This window comes from Pipistrellus hanaki (genome assembly GCF_964339955.1).
Source record: "Pipistrellus hanaki genome assembly, chromosome: 2".
Lineage (NCBI taxonomy): Eukaryota > Metazoa > Chordata > Mammalia > Chiroptera > Vespertilionidae > Pipistrellus > Pipistrellus hanaki.
The window spans coordinates 149,490,788-149,511,085 of record NC_140504.1 but is presented as its reverse complement, the minus strand read 5'-3'; the positions used below and the strand labels follow the sequence as shown (position 1 = coordinate 149,511,085).

Below are 20,298 nucleotides of genomic sequence, written 5' to 3'. Positions count from 1 at the left end.
TGATTATAGTAGATTTAATTTTTATAATACTAGAAAGAAATTTAGTATAATATTATAAAATCAAGTAGAATATTTTAAGTAAAAGAGTGTGGTATTTGGATTGATTTGTAATTGAACAGTATCTGATGTAGAAAAGCTGGTTTTTAAAAATTTGTTGAATTTTTAGCTTATTCTGTAATAGAGCAAAACAGGCTGAAATTATACAGAAGAACAAACCATATATACCATTGATTTATTTTAAAAATATATGGCATTGGCTTTGACCATTTTATCCTCATTAAATATTATTTTTAAATTCTAGGATTCTTGATTTGCAGTCTAAATTAGTTATTGCAGTAGATGTTGCCAAAGGTATGGAATACCTTCACAACCTGACACAGCCAATTATCCATCGTGACTTGAACAGGTATTTCCCCCCGCCCTGAATAATGAATTTAGAATTGTGTAACTGACTAGAAGTCCAAAATGTATTTCAGTGAAGATACATTTTAGATTTATTACAGATCAGGGGTTTCTGCTCTGCAGGTAAGGGGACAGACTACTGTAAGCCTGGGCAATATAGTTGTGTCATTGTGTTTTACAGAAATAGAAAGCTATATAACAACCTCTCAGGGATCTTCTGAATACATTAAAAATTTCCAGCAAGGAAGTGATATCTGTGAGATTCACCAGATAACTAGTTCTTATGTCAGTAAATTCAGATTAAGGTTTGAAATCAATCACTGTTATATGGTAGAATGTCATGCCTTGAACAAAGTTAGGTATTATATATAGGAGAAACTGGTATAAAATGATCTGAAACACTACTTTTGTGCTACTCTTTTGGTATTTCTTTAACTGTAAATTCAACTAAATAACAGCAGCTCATTTTCCTGGTTTTTATATGAACATGTTTTCATATGAAATAGAAACTTGAAATAAATATAGAATCAAAGGGTTCCAGAGGTGGAATGTCAAGGGATTTCAAAAATAATTTTTTTAAACAGTGAAAGTTTTCTCTAAAATGTACTTTAGAAGAAGGGCTGTATTCAACATGGATCTGTTTTAGTTGAAGGCAGAGTTCAGGGTAGATATTTGTTTACTTACCTTTTTCTCTCCCAAGGAGAGAAATTCCTGGGCTGCTTCTGTGGAACTCCAAAGATTCTGTGGAGAACAGCTGGATAACCACTCATATAGTTATGGAACTTATCAGAATATCAAAACCAATGGCTTTCATTTCATGATTATCAGTAGGTTCATATAGATCCCACTTGTAGACTTTTGTAAAACTACTAAATATTAACTAATTAAATTAAGTACTCCACTTTGTCATTTCTTCCTCAAGTATTTGGTAACTGCTATGTTTGGAGCCTTTATTTACACTTGGCACGGTAGAATTTGCAAAGTGAAACTGCCATAGACTCTATTCTCAAGGAACTTTCATACTTTGGCAGAGGAGAAAGATATTTGCGTAAATATATTTTTAGTTATAAAATAACAAGTTCTGTAAAAGAGATAGTGAAAAATTTCTATACACTTTCAGAAAGAAAAATATTCAGTACTTCTGAGAACTTAGAAACCACTGCATGGAAGAAATGCCATCCCTGGAGGGTGGATAGGATTTGGAGGAGTGTTTTAGGCTTAGGGAAGACATAAAGGAAATAGAGATTAGAAGATTAAAGGCATATAAAGGAACAATATATAGTTTCATTTTAGTGGATGAAGTGTATAAATATATACAGTGTATGTAATGTATGAGGCAGACTATGGGGGAAATTTTCAGAAAAATAAATTGGAACAAGAGCACAGAAATTAGAAGTTGCTAGCCTGTGGTAAATTTGACTTTGTTTTGTAAGCAAGAAGAAGGCACTGAGAATATCTGAGCTAGGAATCATAAATCTGGAACTGTATGTTGGAAAGATCAATTGAGCATCTTTGTAAAACATCAACTTGAAGGGGAAGTCAAGAAAATAGTAAAGCCATAGTAACAATAGCTAGATGAGAAGTAATGCAAAGCAAAATTTCACATGTGACAGTAGAAATGAAAGGAAGAGACAAATCTGAAAGATAGAAGAAATAAAATAAATTAGATATGAGCGTGGTGGAATCTTAGTTCTTGGAAGTAAACATATGGGGACTCTATTTATAGTTATTTACTAGTTTTCAAATAAAATTAATTTCCTTACTATTAGACATTATTTCTTTCCTTTATTTATCTTTTAAAAACATTAATGTTCATAAACATAATTTTCTTTTCATTTCAGTAACAATACTTAGGAAACAGATAATAAAATAGCATAATGCAAACTGGTAACCTGTGAGTTTTAGGAGTATTACCTTGTAATCCCAACCATTTTTGCATGTGGTTTTAAAATAAATGAGTAACCATAGAAATATTTTTTTTTCTAGCTATAACTCTTCATTTGTGGGGCAATTGAATGTGTGTTCTGTTGCCCTGTTAGTAAGTACAAGTTGTTACCACCAGGTTATAAAGCAGGACCAAAAGTAATGTTGATTAAAAGTGAAAATAAAACATTATTAAATGACAGGTAAAGGTTTATATTTGCCTTTTTTTCTGTCTCTAATCTAACCCAAAGTCTTAAATTATATCAAAAAGTCTTCAAATTTTATGAAACATTGTTTTATATGTGTCTTCAATATAAGAAAGCCCCAAATTATTGCATTTACTATTTGTGGATTATTATTTTTTTATTAATCTCTAATCTGGCAACACTAAAACAGTTGTTTAGATTAATTCAGATGAAGTATTGCCCAGAAGAGTATAAGTTCTTTGCCTCAGAGGGCTTACTACAGTCTGGTTGGGTGCGTAAAACATATGCCCAGGAAGCAATTTAATTGCTATTTAAGGTAGCAAAATGCTAAAGGACCAAAATGATTAAACAGCAATTTTCAAAGGATTTCAAGTAAGTCAAAGATCAAAGTAGAGTGGAAAGCTTCTTGGAGGATGTAGAGCTAAAACTAGACTTTGGAGAATAGGCATGTACATGTCCTGAGTCTTTTTACAGCATACTAATCTTTGCATTTCTAAAATGCTTAGAAAGCATGACTGAAAGAGGAGGAGGGAAAGGTGCCCATCAAAGCTTGAGGAACTCAGACACATGTTTGTATTTGTAGTGAAATGACCTATTTACATTTTTCTCTCTGCTCACCATCTGGGGATGTCAGGATTCCCAAGGAAGAAATCCAGTGCTCCTAATCTCATCAATGCATTTTTAACAGAACCAAATTCTTCGAGAGTTTCTATGAATATCATTTTAGGAAGTGCTGGCCTACTTAGTGCTAGAGAGAGCCGGATTAACTTGTCCAATGCCTTGCATAGTTCTAAAGGAAAGGGGCTATTCAAGTTAATTGACCATCCTGCTGAAGGATGCCCAGGACCAAACCAGAGACAGGCAGACCTGCATTACCACCATTTGTCCACCAACCAGATCTGAAATATCATAGCTGGCATGTGCACATAAGGAACTATCTGGCATTGAAATTGGGACGCAAAAGAACTGTTGGCCCAGAAAGGAACTCACTACAGACTGATTCATTTACCTCTCAGCATAACCATTATGGCTTGTTGCAGTTTAGGTTCTTATAAGGGTATTTCTTGGATCACATGATCTCACACATCTAGAGGAAATAATGAACAACACAAATAGATCCAGAGAAAGAGAACCAGCAATCAGACTCTCAAACCTCAGAGGGAAAGTAAGGGGGGATGGGGGTAAGGGGAAGAGATCAACCAAAGGACTTGTGTGCATACATATGGGCCTAGCCAGTGGCCATGAACAACGTCGCGAGGGGCATATCTAGGGAGGGGTTTGGGATGGGAATGGGGGGATAAGGACAATTACATGAGACCATAATCAATAATATATATATATATATATATATATATATATATATATATATATATATATATATATATATTTTTTTTTTTTTTTTTTTAAATGTTAATTCACCAGCCCAGAGACAGAGGATACTTTTATCTTTGATTTTGTGGTTGGTGATATGTTTGATGAAAGGAAAGAACTCTGCCTTTCTTCTGGCAAGCATCTTACAATTAACTTACATACAGGTCTAAAAGTTAATTGTCATCTTTAGTATATTCTAAGAAGTTGTTCAAGGAATGAGTAAGAAAATGTGTTTTTTTTCCAATGATAGTGAGAATGAGGATAATACCTACCATTTATTTAGCACTTAAATTGTGAAAGGACCTCTGCTAATCCCTTCTCATGTTCGTTCTCTCATTTAGTCTTGCAACAAGCTATAATATAGTTATTATCTTCGTTTTACTAGTAAGGAAACTGACTAAAAAGTGCAGGGTCACATCACTATAGCATTCTTAACATTGTGTTATGCTGGCCCAACAATGACAGCAAAACCAAGTCAGAATGGGAAGATCGAAGGAGGAAGGTGCTATTGAAGGAGCATCAGCCATGTTTATCAACCTTGCACTTTGTAGTTCAGTCCTTAACAAGTTTAACTCCTACAATCCAAGCCATATTTTCTATCCTCTCCTTGTGCTTGTGTTCCTACTTTGTTTCCTTTTCTACACCTCATGTTCTGTTAGTATGGAGCAGAGGCTGCTTATGAGTAACACTAGTATGTTTTCTTTGGTCATCATGTTTAAATATTTTTAAATGCATACAGCTGTATGCAGAAACATATGTTCCAATTTGTTGTAGGCCCCACTGCCTATCAACTTACCCACTGACACCTGGCCCAATTTATTCATTCATTTTGTGGCATTGGAGCTCACAAAGCAAAGCATGGTTTATAGCTAAAGGCTTTAAAGATTTTTACTTACTACTAGCAACTATGTGTTTTCTTGCAAAAGTGCATTTCGCAAATTGTTTGACCTTAAATCAAACCATCATTGCAAATACATATGGATTAAATGAATGATCTTTTTTCCTGTATAAAGTCTATAGTACAGCATCCCTGTCAAAAATGGAATAGAAACACTTCCATCACAATGACCAGGACACTCCCATGGGATGTGCATATGAAAGCATTTTGTAAACTATAAAGCACCATAAAATGCCATTTGTTATTGCTATTAATGCCTCACTTGTTCTCTGATATGCTAAGAATGGAAAAACACTCTACAATATTCTCATACATACAGATATTTTTTATATAACACAACTAATTAATTGGAGGTCTAGGTCTAGATCTGAGAAAGACTCACTGTTGGCTTTTGAGTGTCAGCTCATTTGGGTGACTATAAAGGAAAATAATTAATGATAGTTTAAAAATAGCCAACTTACTGATGACAAATGACAGCTAATTTAAAATGACAAAGATGTAGGGCTAAAAGAATTTTAATTTTGAAGATGACATTTAACTAAATTAGTGAAGATTTCAGAAAATATCAAAGAAAAAAACTATTGGTAAAAAGTTTAATAATTATTTTTAAGTTGAAATGTGCACTTGCCTTTAAACGGAATACAAAATATAAGTCCTGCATTTCAGAAAACAATCAAGTACAACTAAATGAATGATTAATTGTCTTTCTAATTAACTCTTAATACAGTTGTTTCCCTCAATTATCATAGAGTCCACTCTCACCTATTCTTCTTACTTGTGACTTTTCTTGTAAGCAGTTATACAGAAAGCATTTAGCATTCACTGGCAAATATCATCTAGCAGAGAATTCTGAAGAGCAAATCCAGGCCACTCAATTTATTACATTACAATGCTTACTAGAGGCCCAGTGCACAAAATTAGTGCACAGGGGCAGGGGTGTGTGTCTCTCAGCCCAGCTTGCAACCTATCCAATCTGAGTCCTCTCAAAGGATGTCCAACTACCCATTTAGGCCCAATCGCCCTGGGCCTAAACGGGTAGTTGGACATCCCTCTTCCATTTCAAGACTGCTGGCTCCCAACTACTCACCTGCCTGATTGCCCCTAACTGCTTCTGCCTGACAGCCTGATCACCCCCTAACCACTCTGCTGCCAGCCTGATTGATGCCTAACTGCTCCCCTGAAGGCCTGGTTGCCCCAATTGCTCTTCCCTGCAGGCCTGGGTTCCCCCCAGCTGTCCTCCCCTGCAGTCCTGTTCCCTCCCCCCCAACTTCCCTCCCCTGCCGGCCATCTGGTGGAGGCAATCTTGTGTCCACATGGGGGTGGCCATATTTGACCACCACATGGGGTGGGCAATCTTGTGTTGGAGTGATGGTCAATTTGCATATTACCTCTTTATTATATAGGATAGTAAGTCTTGAAAGAGAAGCCCATCAAAGTTTGTGAAAAACTTTACAACTCTACTTCTGTAATTCTCTAATACAAAATCGATCACAGGCATTTTAAATTTTGTCAATTTTTAAAATTTATTTCCACTTTAAAAATAAATTAATTAAGTTATTAATTAATTAAAATATCGGAATACTTGATATGAACCAAGGTCTATGCTATGCCTGGTAATATAGCTGAGAATGACAGACTAGCACTTTTTCCATCTTAGAGCCCAATGAAGTCTTTCTCAAAATTTTCCAATTATGAGAACCATCTGGAGGCCCTAATTTAAAAGAAAAATTCAAAGACTCTTCACTTGAAAGCACAGATTGAGAATGTCCTGAACTGGGTCTGATAACTTATACTTTTAAACAAAATGCCAGCTAATTCTTCTGATCAAACAAGTGGAAGAAATACTGTTTCAGTGCAGTGGTTCTCAACTTTGGCCACATGGTGGAATCTGTGGGAGAACTTTAAGAAAATTCTTTTGCTACTTAATTTAGAATCTCCAGGAGTGGAGCCCAAGTATCATATTTTTAGAGAGACATCCAGGTGATTCCAGTATGCAGGCAGTATTGATAATTGCATTTTAGTCTAAGGCTGATTACATCTCTTCACCATTTGCCATACAACCTCATGTGCTGCTGGAATGGAATGGGAATATTGTGGAATCAAGTCACAATGTAATCTCAAATGCTTTGAGAATTATTGCCTTAGTACAGTATAATAATTTATTCACTCAGTCATTCATTAAGTTAATAACAAATGTAAAAGACAGAAATCCACATGCCCAGGGTACCTATGGCATAAAGTGGAACCAAGATCCAATCATTTACCGGGGAGTTGTGCTATGCATAAGGCATTCTGGAGCTATTTTATAGCACATGGTTGATACTAGAATGTTTCCAGCAGTATGGAATCTTCATAGGCAGCCAAAATAAGAATAGAAGTTTTAATATTGGACAATTATAGAACACACAGTTCATATAGATATTCAAGGCTGAAAATTTTTGGAAAATTACAAAATGATCTATACTAATAATAGGGAAATGTGAAAATTGGTCAGGATGCCCTCACACATAATGACCAATCAGCAGGCTGCGTGTGCTGCAGGTGAGGGTGGGCGGGGACTTGCATCGTCAGGAACTTGCACCACTCTGTCATAATCCATCACCAGGAGGGCCTCTGTATGGCCTGGCCCGAGGGCAGCCCCCAGAGGAGGCACGTGGAAGCCTGCCCAACGCTAATATGACGCTGCCTGCATGTGTCCCTAGACAGGGACGTGACACTGCCTGCGGGTGTCCCCAGCCTGGGATACGGTGGGAGGGCAGTTGGGGGCGAGCAGGACAGCAGTGTGGTTAGGGGTGATCAAGCAGACAGGCAGGTGAGCGGTTAGGAGCCAGCAGTCCCAGATTGTGAGAGGGATGTCTGACTGCTGGCTTATGGGATTGGGCCTAAATTGGCAGTCAAACATCTCCCAAGGGGCCCCAGATTGGAGAGGGTGCAGGCCAGGCTGAGAGACACCCCCTTTACATGAATTTCATGCACCAGGCCTCTAGTATATTCTATATAATAAAAGGCTAATATGCAAATTGTCCCCTCACCAGGAATTGCACCAGGGGCGGGCTAGCCTGCCAACCTCCTGCATCCCCTCCCCCCTGCCAGCCCAGCTTGATGGGGCCCAATCAGGTGGGCTGGCTGGACCCCACATATGCCCGAATTCTTGCACTGGGCCTCTAGTATATAATAAATTAATATATATTATATTTAAAGGCATATATAAATGTTTGTATGATTATAATAAACCAATGGACTTATAAGCATCACATTTCCATGTTGTTGTAATGCTTCCAGCCATTCTGAACTGGAGTTCTGAAGGAATTAAGCTCTATGAAAAATGATGTGAAGGACAGTTTTATCAATTCTCTCAGGGATGAGACATAGCTATTACCATTTGGAATGAGTAGAAATTAATTTGTTATATGCAATGTGTGTTTCAATAAACCTGGCCTGATTATATACAGGCAATAAGAATAGCAATTGATTATGTAAGCTTTTTAAAATCTGCTTTGCTAGAAGTTTTTATAAGGAATCTCCAGATTGAACTTTTAATAATATTCCAAATCTAAGAAGCCAAGAAAGCCGAGACCGGTTTGGCTTAATGGATAGAGCGTCAGCTTGGGGACTGAAGGGTCCCGGGTTTGATTCCGGTCAAGGGCATGTACCTTGGTTGCGGGCATATCCCCAGTAGAGGGTGTGCAGGAGGCAGCTGATCAATGACTCTCTCTCATCGATGTTTCTAACTCTCTATCTCTCTCCTTTCCTCTCTGTACAAAATCAATAAAAAATATATTTTAAAAAAAAGAAACCAAGAAAAATATTTGTCATCAGACTTCATTTGTTAACACCTTTAGATTAAGGTTCCAAAAATATCCTGAACTTCTTGTATCTGCCAGGGAGTGGCCTTCTTTACCCCCCGGTAAAGTTGCTGGGAACACTGTAAGCAAAGTACCAGGTTGCTGGGAACACTGTAAGCAAAGTACCAGGTTTCCAAGGCCTTTATTCTATTCTATAAAGTCAATCTTAGTCCCTTAGAGCTGTCTGTCTGGCCACATCTGATTTTTGTAGATCTCTCACAAACATGATATTCTAATCAAAGCCTTGGTAAAAATAACCAAGTTTCTAATTGAGTTCTGTTACAAGCAGAACAGATTCTTAATGAGCTTATGTGAATAACTATATTGCCATGAAAATAAGAGTGCTTGCTCACTGAGAGTCTTTGAATTTTGGAGGGATCATACTGTGAGATAAAAGTTTCAGTTCTGTTTACAAAGGCATAATTTAACAAATTTCTGTAAGCCATTGGTAGTTTAAGAGAAAGATTAAAGTACCAGTAATATTTCAAATAAAAAATTATAGAAATTAAAGTCACACTCAATTAATGCAACCCCAAGAATTCATTTATGTTACTCTCTATCTTTTGTTAGCAGTTTTATGAATTCCATTTTGTTTCTTTAGTATTCTGTAAATGCTTATCTAGTTCAATGGTATAACCTGAAAATCACCAGAAGCCCATGTTCAAGCATACTTTGAACCTCTTTGGAGAAGAAGCATGTTTGTAATCAGAGTAAAATAATTGTCTGTAAATATCACAGGACTTAAAATGGCATAGTTAAATATCTGATTACAATGCAGTTGACAAAAAAAAATTGTTTTTTTCTATAACACACATTTTAAGATAGTGACTAGAACTAGAATTAAGATAGTGATAACATTATATAAAGATGTTTCAGGTTTTTAGGAATTTCATATAATTTTTAGAACACTCATATTAATAACTTTCACCCATCCAATGTAAGTTAAGAAAGTTTATCACTCTTTATTTGACTACACTCCCAATGTAATTTAACATACTAAGCAAGTATAATTAGTTTTATATCTTACTTTTTATAAAAAGAGAACAAATTATTTAAAATGTTCCAGGGACATTGCAAAAAAATATTTCATATAGATGAGGTCAGAAAGACTTCATTTAGAATCTTATTAGGATAAGTTTTTTAAAAATAATGAAAGATTTTTAAATAGTCCAATAGGATCATAGGTCACTGTGAAACACCACTTAGTTACCCATTTAATCATGGTGACAATTAAAGACTTCTCAGGCAAATACAAAGAGTTAAGTAGTTGTAAGCAAAATTGAGCTCTTTCACTATTAAGACCTAATCAACACAGTGTGAAGCACAGTTGCTAAGACAAAAATCTTTGCTTTCTGAGAGGACTACTTTAACAGGTCAAGAAAAACCTTTTAGTATCCATATCAAAAGTGGAGCATAGTCCAAGAAAGCTTTGTCCTCTAAGCAGATTAAAGAAAATTACATTTTAGTTTTGCATAAGTAGGCCATTGGTATTGAAGCTTATTTTTAAAGCGCTTATAATAAATTCATTTACTCATATCCAGTTTGATCACATATAAAAGTTCCCTTCTCAAGATTCTTTTTTCACAAAACTTGTACAGATTTTTCTATTTCCATTTTAGTTTGTCCCTTGTTCTCTACCCATTAAGAAATGCCAGCTTCATTTTAGGACAAAATTACTTTTTATAATTTCCTCAAAAATGCATCTCCATACCTTAGACCTTCTTCTATAAAAATGTATATTATTTTCCTTCCCCATAGAGTTGTTTCTTTATCATTTGTAGTAGTCTTAATTATTTATGTTAATTATAATTTTTAATCCTTAGAAAACTTTAATTTCTAGTGAAAACTAATGAGTAAGCCATTGTTAACTGTCTTTTATGTTAGCATTCTATGGACTGACAGACTTGATACTTTTTATAATTTCTAGAAATGTGAGATTTATCATGGAAAGTTTCTCAGTGTGGCATAAAGCAAGTTTACTATTAGATCCAAACTAATGTTTTAGTTTCTCTATAATTAGAAGCCAAAAATAGACAAAACCTATTATTAATATTGATGTTCAATATTTTGCCTTATTTGGAAATGATCTAGATACTTAATGAATTCTTATCATTGAATTAATTTAATAAAACTCTAAAGTTTCAAACTACAGAAAACATTTGGGAAGCAACCTTTAAGTATTCTTATTATAAGCATAATTATTATACCTAAAAACTCTTATCTCATTTAAATTGATTTGATTTATTTATTTTCAACAATTATGTTTTGGTAATTTATGAAAATTTTATTAAACCAAGTTACCTTTTTTTCCTGACAATCTTTGTACTAGAGATATCATAAACATATTTGACTTTTAGTAAACCTAGGTATAATATAAGCATTATATTATTTGTGCATAACTCTAAAGACATGCCTATTTTAAGGAAGCCAATAAACCCAAACCAGCCATAGATTGAAGACTTTCCCAGATCATGTGAGCCTGACATTTATTTGAGTTAGTTTTTATAGGTCTCTACTTATATACGTGCTTAATTCTTAAGATAATAAATAGAGCTCTTTTTAAAAATATATTTTTATTGATTTTTTATAGAGAGGAAGGTAGCAGGGGTCTTCAAACTACGGCCCACGGGCCACATGCGGCCCGCAGAGGAGTCTGATCCGGCCCACCAGGTTTTTTGGGCAGTGAGCGCAGCCGAGGTGTTACAGTAGGAATTAGTAGTTCATATAGTCCGGCCCTCCAGCTCTCTGAGGGACCGTGATCTGGCCCCCACTTTAAAAAGTTTGAGGACCCCTGGTAGAGAGTTAGAAACATCGTTGAGAGAGAGACATCGATCAGCAGCCTCCTGCACAGCCCCTACTGGGGATGTGCCTGCAACCAAGGTACATGCCCTTTACCGGAATCAAACCTGGGACCTTTCAGTCCACAGGCTGACACTCTATCCACTGAGCCAAACCAGTTTCAGCAAATAGAGCTCTTTACAGATTAATTTTGATAATACCATGCAGAGTAGAAAACTATCATATATCTATACCATACAAACAGGCTTATAGTTGTTTGTATGGCAATAATACAATAATTATTAATAATAAAATGAACTGTGTTTTGTGTACTCACAACTTTAAACCTACTTTTGCCCCACCATGTATGTAGGCACACAAAGACGCAGAGATTTTATAGTTACTAATAGTATTTTTGGAGGAGATTTTTTATTTTTAAATTTCTCCTTTTTAAAATGTTCTTAATTGTGGGGCAGTTATACTTCCAATGTCTTGATTTTTCTTATTACAATATCATCAGATGTCTGAAGGCAAATAGGAAGGGGTTTGAATGGACTCTGATTTTTGTTCTAATTTTGGTCTTTTCATTTTATTAAGGGAATCACAATGGCTAGCTGTCATGTCAATTTGAGAGCTCTCTAAAGTCTTTGTTGAATTTAGAAGTTTTTCCAACTCAATAGATCCATCTGGCCAATGATGAGTAGCATCTGTTAATCTTACTAGCGACTCTAATCTTTTTATGTTCAAGAGGCATTTCCTAAGGTAGTGCAAAAAGCAAAAAGCAAAAACCAGTCTTCACAAGTTCCAGATAATTCATTTCCAGACTTAACCTAAGAAAAAAATCCCGTGGAGCCCTGTCTCCAAATAGCCATTCTAAAAGGTGAATCAGTCCTATTTCCTCCCTTTGAACAGAGTAGGGTTTTTGATTCTCTAAACTGGACCCACTGCCCATTTGACTACCAGCCAGGTGTGTATGCATCCTCTGGCTGGTGGGACCAGAGCGAAGAGTCTTATTGGTCATTAAGAAAAGGAAAAAAAAGAAAAAAAGAAGAAGGAGAAGAAAAAAGATCATTTCTGGAGGAATGGAATCAACAGAAAGCAAGAGGACTCATCCCAAGTTTTTACCAAAGTCACTTAAGCTTAAGCAACTAGCTCTGCAAACATTTTCGGCTGCTAATCTAAATTTAGAGAACGCAAAGGGACTCTCACCATTATTCCTTTCCACTGGGCCTTGCAGACAGAGACTGTGGAGGCTGACATGGTAAGAAATCTTACATTTTGCTGACACTTGTCAGATCTCTTTCTGTGTGGTAGTTCTGGGGAGAAAAGCAGTTTTCCAGCCAGTGAAGTCTCCTGACTGGTTCACTAAAACTGTTGCAGGGAGAAATCACCCCATTTACCTCTCTCAGTACTTTGGACTGTACTAACAATAACGTTGACACAGACCAGATTTACAGAGGAAAACCCATTTTAATGCATGCACATGGGAGATTATAAATGTCTAGTGGCCCGGTGTGCAAAATTCGTCAACATTAAAAGGAGATTAATTAGAGGAAATATTTTAATATTGCTATTTGCCCTTTCTCTATAATAGAAGTGTCAGAGATGAAAGAAAATTAGTAAAATGTATGTGAAAATCTTCCTCCTGTCAGAGTCTGGAGAGCACCATGGAACCCAGAGTTAAGTTCCTGCCCACCCACACATGCGAGACCCAGACCTGGCTGGCCCCACCCCTGTTAAGCCCTGCTGGGTGATGGTTGCAGCCTCAGGTCCCCCAGCACACCCTCGGGTGCCCTGGTCCAGTGCTCGGGCATGGGGCGCAGCGTCAGGTCCTCCATCAAGCCCCGCTGTGTGGGGGTGAACCCTCAGGTCTCCCAGTGCACCCTCAGGTTCCCAGGCCCGGCGCTGGAGTGGGAGCATGGCCTGAGTTCCTCTGTCAAGCTGCGCTGGGTGGGGTGTGCAGCCTGAGATTTCCCTGTCAAACCCCAGTGGGAAGAGGCACAGTCTGAGGTCTCCTGCCCAGCCCTGCCAGGCGGGGGCTGCAGCCTGATTCTTCCCAGCTCAGGCCAGGGCAGGGGGCATGACTTGAGGTTCCTTTTCAAGCCCCATCAGGCAGGGGGCACAACCTGAGGTCCCCTGTCAGGCCCTGCCGGGCAGGGGGTGCAGCCTCAGGTGCCCCACCCCAACCCGGTGCCACGCAGCAGCCTCAGGTCCCTGCTGATCACTCGTTCTGGGAACCCCACCTCTGCTGTGGGCACAGCCATCTTGTGATGGCATGAGGGTTATTTTGCATATTACCTCTTTATTATATAGGATGCTCAGAATGATGACTGAAGCAGGCAGCTTTTCATACTCTTTAGACAAAGAAACAGTAAATGGGTGAGGATTTGACAGGTCAAAGATAGTTAGGTTTGGATGCTCATTTAGTAAGGACTCTAAACAGAAAGAGGGGTTAGGGTAATAACTAGTGAAGAAGTAAAAAGGGTTGTTTATATACACCCTTTGGCCCTGAATTGCTTAACTCTGGTGTGGAGGGTGTCTATCTTAGCCCCCTCAAACCTCCCCCCTGAGCAAGGAGGGCACTTTTCACAGGAGAGATCTATTTCTTAGATTTTCAGGAGGCAAAGGAGGGTCAAGTACCCTTCTTGCATTGGCTGCTTTTCAAGTAACTTTCATTCAAAATAATCAAGGTGACATTGTGGGGTATTTGGAGCTGCTTACCTTGGGTTCCAACAGCTCCTGGAATCTCCAAACAAGCAGAGTTCCTTTTAACTTTCAAGCTCCTACTTATTATTTATTTACTATTTTAAAAATATATATTTTTATTGATTTCAGAGAAGAAGGTCTAGGAGAAAGAGAGAAACATCAATGATGAGAAGGAATCACTGATCAGCTGCCTCCTGTACGCCCCACACTGGGGATCAAGTCTGCAACCCGGGCGGGCACATGCCCTGACTGGGAACCAAACGGTGAGCTCCTGGTTCATAGGTTGACATTCAACCACTGAGCAACACCATTATTTAAATAGAACTTTGCCATCTAACTCATGATCATCTTCTCTCTTAATGTAGATTTACTCCTGTCCTCTTACCTGATTCTCATGGTTCAGAGGGAATCTGCAAACATTTTCAACACATTTTATTTAGGTTTTCATCCTAAACCAAAATAGTAGGTCCCTTCCCCTCTGTTCCAATACTAGAGTGTCCTTTAGTCCTCATCGTCCTCTCTGTGTCCAATGGAAATAGCTAAAGTTTATTCCCAGGCCCAGGTATGTGTTCTTAATGTTCTTCCTCTTTCAGCTGCCTCCTGAAAAATCTCATTTAATTTTGGCTACATCCACTAATTCTAAAAATAGTGCTCTTACTTAACACCTCATTAAGTTAAATTCCCTTAGGCACATACTCCCTTTAAACTAAAACAGGTATATTTAAATCAGAGGAAAACTCATTTATTCTGCCCACACTATTATATTGCTCACATAAACCTGGTCAAACCTGCCATCTCTCACTGTAACTTCCACTAGAATCTGCTTCTCCATCTATGAGTCTGTCTGCATTTTGCTTGTTAGTTCACATATGAGTGAAATGATGTGGTACTTGTCTTTCTCTAAGTAGGGTGACAGTTGTATGGGCTAGGGTGGGCTGGACTGGGGGGTGAAGGGATTAAGGAAAAAGAGAAAGAGAGAGAGAGAGAGAGAGAGAGAGAGAGAGAGAGAGAGAGAGAGAGAGAGAGAGAGAGAGAAAGGGAATTCATGGACAGATACAAGATTGGGAGGGAGGTGGAGAAGGTGAAAGAGTATAGGAGAGATAAATGCTGATGGAAAAAATTAAATTAAGAATTTTTTTAAAAGAGTAGTTGGGGTAGGGGGGATAATGGCGGGATAAGGACACATATGTAATACCTTAATCAATAAAAAAGGAGTATTTGCTTCAGTCATCCCAGTCAGACAAACTCCTTAATCTCACATTTTAGGGGTGGGTTCTAAGCCATCATAGCTATTTGAACAATACACAGGTTTATATGTGTGTGTGCAAAACAAATACACGTGTGAGTATATTAAAACATAGGAAGTCAGGGTTTGGTAGTGAAAAATGGGAATTCTGTCATGTCCAAATCCACTTTTGATTTTACATAAAAATTTTACTGCTTCATCCTGGAACCTGGTCTCAGGATTTCCTATCCCAGTGCTTATTGTGGTGATGTGGTTCACTCTGCTATCTCCTTCCTTCATAGGACACAGCCACACCCTGAGAGTCCCAAAAACCGGGGGGCAGGAGTGTTTTTCCTGTGACACTGTCACCCTCTCCCACCCAAGGGCTGAGCAGACGCTTGTAGAAGTGATGCTCTTCTTGAGCCTTTGAAACCTTTCAAATGCTTCCTTGTGACAGGTGGTGTGAACTTACTGGCCTGCAATGTTCTAGTGTTACTGCTTCCCTGCATTGCCATTTTCCATTCTTTGGGGAATGGCCTATTTAAAGTCAGCTTTTGAAAATGTCAACAAAAGCTTTTCTCTGTTTGGCCTCATTTCTCCTCTGCTCTCATTTCTTGGGAGATACCATGAGTGCCCCTCTTGGTACCTTGCCAATTTCCTGAGTGGCTAACCTTTCAATAATGGTATTAACGCTGCCTCGTGGCTATCTCTGCATTTCTCAGTTCATCATTTTCAGCCCTTGCTTGCTGCGATTCATTTATGTTGTGTTCTGAAGGTCCTGGAGTTTAATTGACTGCAACCTGACTAGGAACCCAAGGCCAGAATTTCTAGCTAATAAATGAGGAACATTCTTAATAGGCTGATATTTCTTTGCCCATTGATTGAATTTCAAATAGCTATACCTTGAATTTGGCCTAGAAAAAGAGATCCATATAATTGTAAACTTTCTTGGCTTGCTTAATATTTTTTAGTGCAAATTTCTTCCTAACAGCCTTGAGAGGAAGCAGCTTTTTAAATACTGTTAGTCTTCTCTTGAGATTGTAGAATGGACCGCTCTAGACATCTGTGTGGTGCGTGCGGGCTACCACTCTACTGGAGGGCCACAGGATGAACCGACTGAGAGCGGGAATTATGGAGCCAGACCATGGAGGTTCCAATAGTTCCAATACCAGCTCCTGTGACCTTGAAAAATTTATTTAAGAAACAGTTTGTTAATTTCTATGGCGCCAATAATAATACCTATCTTACTGAATGTAAATGGGAAAATACATTATCTCTTAGTGTCATTGTTTTTCATATTTATTCTTCTAAAAGAATGAATGAGCAAGTTTCCTACTGAATTAAATGTATCTAGGGCCTTGTCTCTCCTTGGATTGTATTACCACACACTTTGCTTGTAATATCTCAGGTAGCTGATTTCTTCCTGTCATGAATATCCAGTAGGAAACTGGAATGTTTATAAAGAGAGACCAGGGAATTCTCTTCCTATATGGAGACCTCTCTATTCCTTCATAGTTCAAAGTTGCATCAAGGATTCAGCCTTGACCCTCCCATTAATTAAACAGATGCAGATCTGGAACAGAATTTGTATTAAAAAACACATGTGAGGGTTCACAGGGTTATTTCATTATTCAAGATCCCTTTTCTCCGGCATTCTTTTTCCTAGGACTCATTAGCAAAACTTAAGCGTACAATTTAAACACCAGCCATTCAATTACTCAACAGTCATCTGTTGGTGAATATAATGGCACAGAAGGGAAGCCTCTTCAGAAGCACAACTCACAGGTCATGCCAGGCAAAAAAGGCCAAGTAGCAGAAGCCCTGGTTTTGCAGCGAGTGTACGGAGCCCCGAGTGGGGAGGCAGCTTTCCTTCCCTGTGCCCAATTAGCACCCCCAGGGATTCCACTCAGCAATTGTCCTTGTCCTTCTCTCTATAAAGAACAGAGGATGATGTTTTCATAGTTAACATGGAGAAGGTTGTCCCCTGCCCTTTTTTCTCCAATAGTCAAAGAAAAGGAAGACTTCATCCCATGACATCTTCTCAATTCCTAAGAGAAAAATCATTTTTCTCATTACTATTCCTGTACTTCCTGTGTCATTGTGGTTATGTCACTTGACTTCTTTCTGCCTCAGGTTCCTCATTTGTCGATGAGATGATATCTAAGTCCACCTGTCCATGGACATCCTTGCAACTAGTGGGAGTGTCAGGATGGTGCATGGGCACTTTAGAGGGAAGATTTGACCAGAGATGTCAGCATATCACTTATATGAGCTGCGTGGAAACTGATTTGCCAAAAAGTCTCCAAACAGATGTATTTTCTATCCAGCTGCTAGATCTGGACTCTTTGTTGAGTAGTCTGGATTGTTTTCCTCCCACTGGCGGTGAAAGGAGTTGTGGTTACTAAATGGTGTGGGAAACAGCATGATCCTTTTCCAAAAGGCTTAATGTCACCGTGAGCAGTGTGGAGAAAAGGGCAGGCGAGCCTCAGAAAATGATTAGAACTCTTTAATCCCAGAGGGATGGTCTTTGTATCAATTACATTTTAAGCCTCGTATGTGGAGAACTGTATTCTCGGTCACTAAACCCTCATTTAATGGTTTTCAAAACCTACAGAACATTGGTGCAAAGCATGCCTGCTGCCACAGATGAAACAGTATTAGAGCGCTGATGATGTCGGGCTTCTTTTCTTTGGGGAGGGAAATCTCTTCTAAACTCTTAAAATAGCAGTTGGTTTTCATTAAATCTATTTGGAGTTAAGGGTCTAAGGATCTCGAGTGACCCCTTTCCTTGGGAACAGAGCACATTTTAATGGGCTTTTTCCTGTATGTGGTCCCCGAAAGGTTTAGCTGCTGGCAGACCTCCTGAATGGCTGGGATTTGTAAAGGAAAGAATTGATTACATGCTTCTCCTAATTCTTTCTCTTTCTTTAATTTATTTTTCCCATTTCATACAAAGAATGAGAAAGATACTTTGAGTCTCCTTCTGTTGAGATATGGTTGGCCTCAGGGCACACATTTTAGCATTGAACTTTTATTAACCTCTTCTGGGTTTGACGAAGTTTCTCCTTTTTTGCTTCCTAAATATGAGGCTAAAGAGTTGTTATTTGCCAAGCTTTTTCCTCAGCACCATAAGCAACAGAGAGAAAAAAAGATTTTTTCTTTTGTTTTGTTTGGCTTTTCAGTTGAATTCCATTTGCAGTCTCTATCTAAAAAGGTAAATTATAGGTCTTAACACATGCTATTCACACTGATGGAACATTCCACCCCTGCACTACCTCCCCATCTCATTCCCCTCAGTGCCCCTCTGCACCATTTTTCTCCTGGCCAATCCCTGTCGCTTCCTCCAGGGAGCCCTCCTATGTGTTCCCACCATGCACTTGCTTATCTCAGGATAGCAGTCTATTAACCTTATTCATGTCTTTGAGTCTATTTCCTTTAACACAGTAAGCTTAATCAGGACAGAGGCTGTGGATTTTGTTCCATGTTATTCCTAAATGCTTAACACAGTGACTGGGTCCTAGTAAAAATTCAATTAATATTTGTCAAATGGATGAATGAATTATTAATGTTTCAAGGACTATCAGAGTATTATATATCAAACTTCCTTTGCACCACCTATTCCTCTTAGTGTTTCACAGGCATTAGCTTTCTGAATACTCATAATTCTGAAAATGGCTTTTTTCAAACAAGTAAAGACAGAAAGGCTTAAGTAAATTAAACAAATTACAGCTGGTAAGTTAAAGTCATCTAGTCCAAAACATAGAGATATATAGTCAATTAAGTCATTTAGTCCCACAAACCAGGAGCAGCTCTGACTGAATAGCAAAGCAATAATTGCCAGATTGCTTTACCAAGGAAGGCATAGTTTATAGAATTCCTAGCATAAACGAGAAGGTAGTTTTCATTTAATATTGAACAATTCAGTGACATTTAATAGCATGAAAGTTATTATTTTTTCTCAGTAAAGACTGCAATTCCACAAGTGACTTGCATGGCTGTTTTGTGCTGCAGATAATTATCCGCATGCTGGTCTCTAAAGCCTGTCCATAAAAACAGTGAAGACATTGAGAAGAGGAAGTTTAATCAGTTGTTTGACTGCTAATTTACTCAGGTGCAAAGTTTGCCAAATAAACTGCATTTGCAATAACAGACATCGCCCAAGACTATCTGATTATTTTTAAGAAAAACACAATCCCCTGAGATTCTAGTGATTTCTAGTCACTACTGACCATGTAGATTTGAACCAATGCCTGCTTCTTCTGAACCAATTGATTTTCTTTCTCACAGGCAACATTTTAATTTTTTTAACCTGCAGCCTTTCTGTGCCTGACTGGAATATTTTTGCATTTGATTAATATTTTCATTTGACTTTCAATGAGGTCTCAAAACAGTTTGGCTTGTCACAGTCACATTATCTAAATATCCTCTGAAAAGAGTATGTAGAAACTAAAATCAGATTCATGTGAACCTGAAAAACCAGTGGTGACATTTCCTGAACTTGTTATATTTTTATGTCTGAATTAATCATTTCACAATTTTGTTTTATACTGATCCTCAGCTTCTTAAATACAGTGATTATTAGATACCTTAATGGAAAAGTTTTAATTTTAACTGACCTAAAAGTTATTCTCTAGCAAGAATTTGTGTTCCTTTTTTTAAAAAAAATATTTCTTATGGTTTCAACAGAAAAATACTATATTATGATTTCTATTTGTATTAAAAATATTTTGGTTCTTTATTATTATTATTACTAGAGGCCCGGTGCACGAAATTCATGCATGGGGGTGAGTCCCTAAGCATGGCCTGCAATGACACCAGTGTCCTGTAGCCTGGCTGGCCTCTAGCCAGAGGTCCCCCACCCACCCTCGGCTGCTATGGGCACCACCATTTTTGTGATGTAGTGATGGTTAATTTATATATTACCTTCTTATTAGGTAGGATTAT

The 20,298-nt window shown here is 37.9% G+C and overlaps 1 protein-coding gene across 4 annotated transcripts in view; it reads left to right on the top strand.

Annotated features, from left to right (window-relative positions):
* LOC311616878 (serine/threonine-protein kinase TNNI3K) overlaps window positions 1-20,298 on the top strand; it is a 309,455-nt gene that overhangs the window by 106,528 nt on the left and 182,629 nt on the right. For all 4 annotated transcript variants that reach the window (XM_084872811.1, XM_084872813.1, XM_084872810.1 and 1 more), the window contains one exon: window positions 302-406. In XM_084872811.1, the coding sequence (XP_084728937.1) occupies window positions 302-406 (105 nt within the window). The remainder of the gene's footprint in view (window positions 1-301; window positions 407-20,298) is intronic.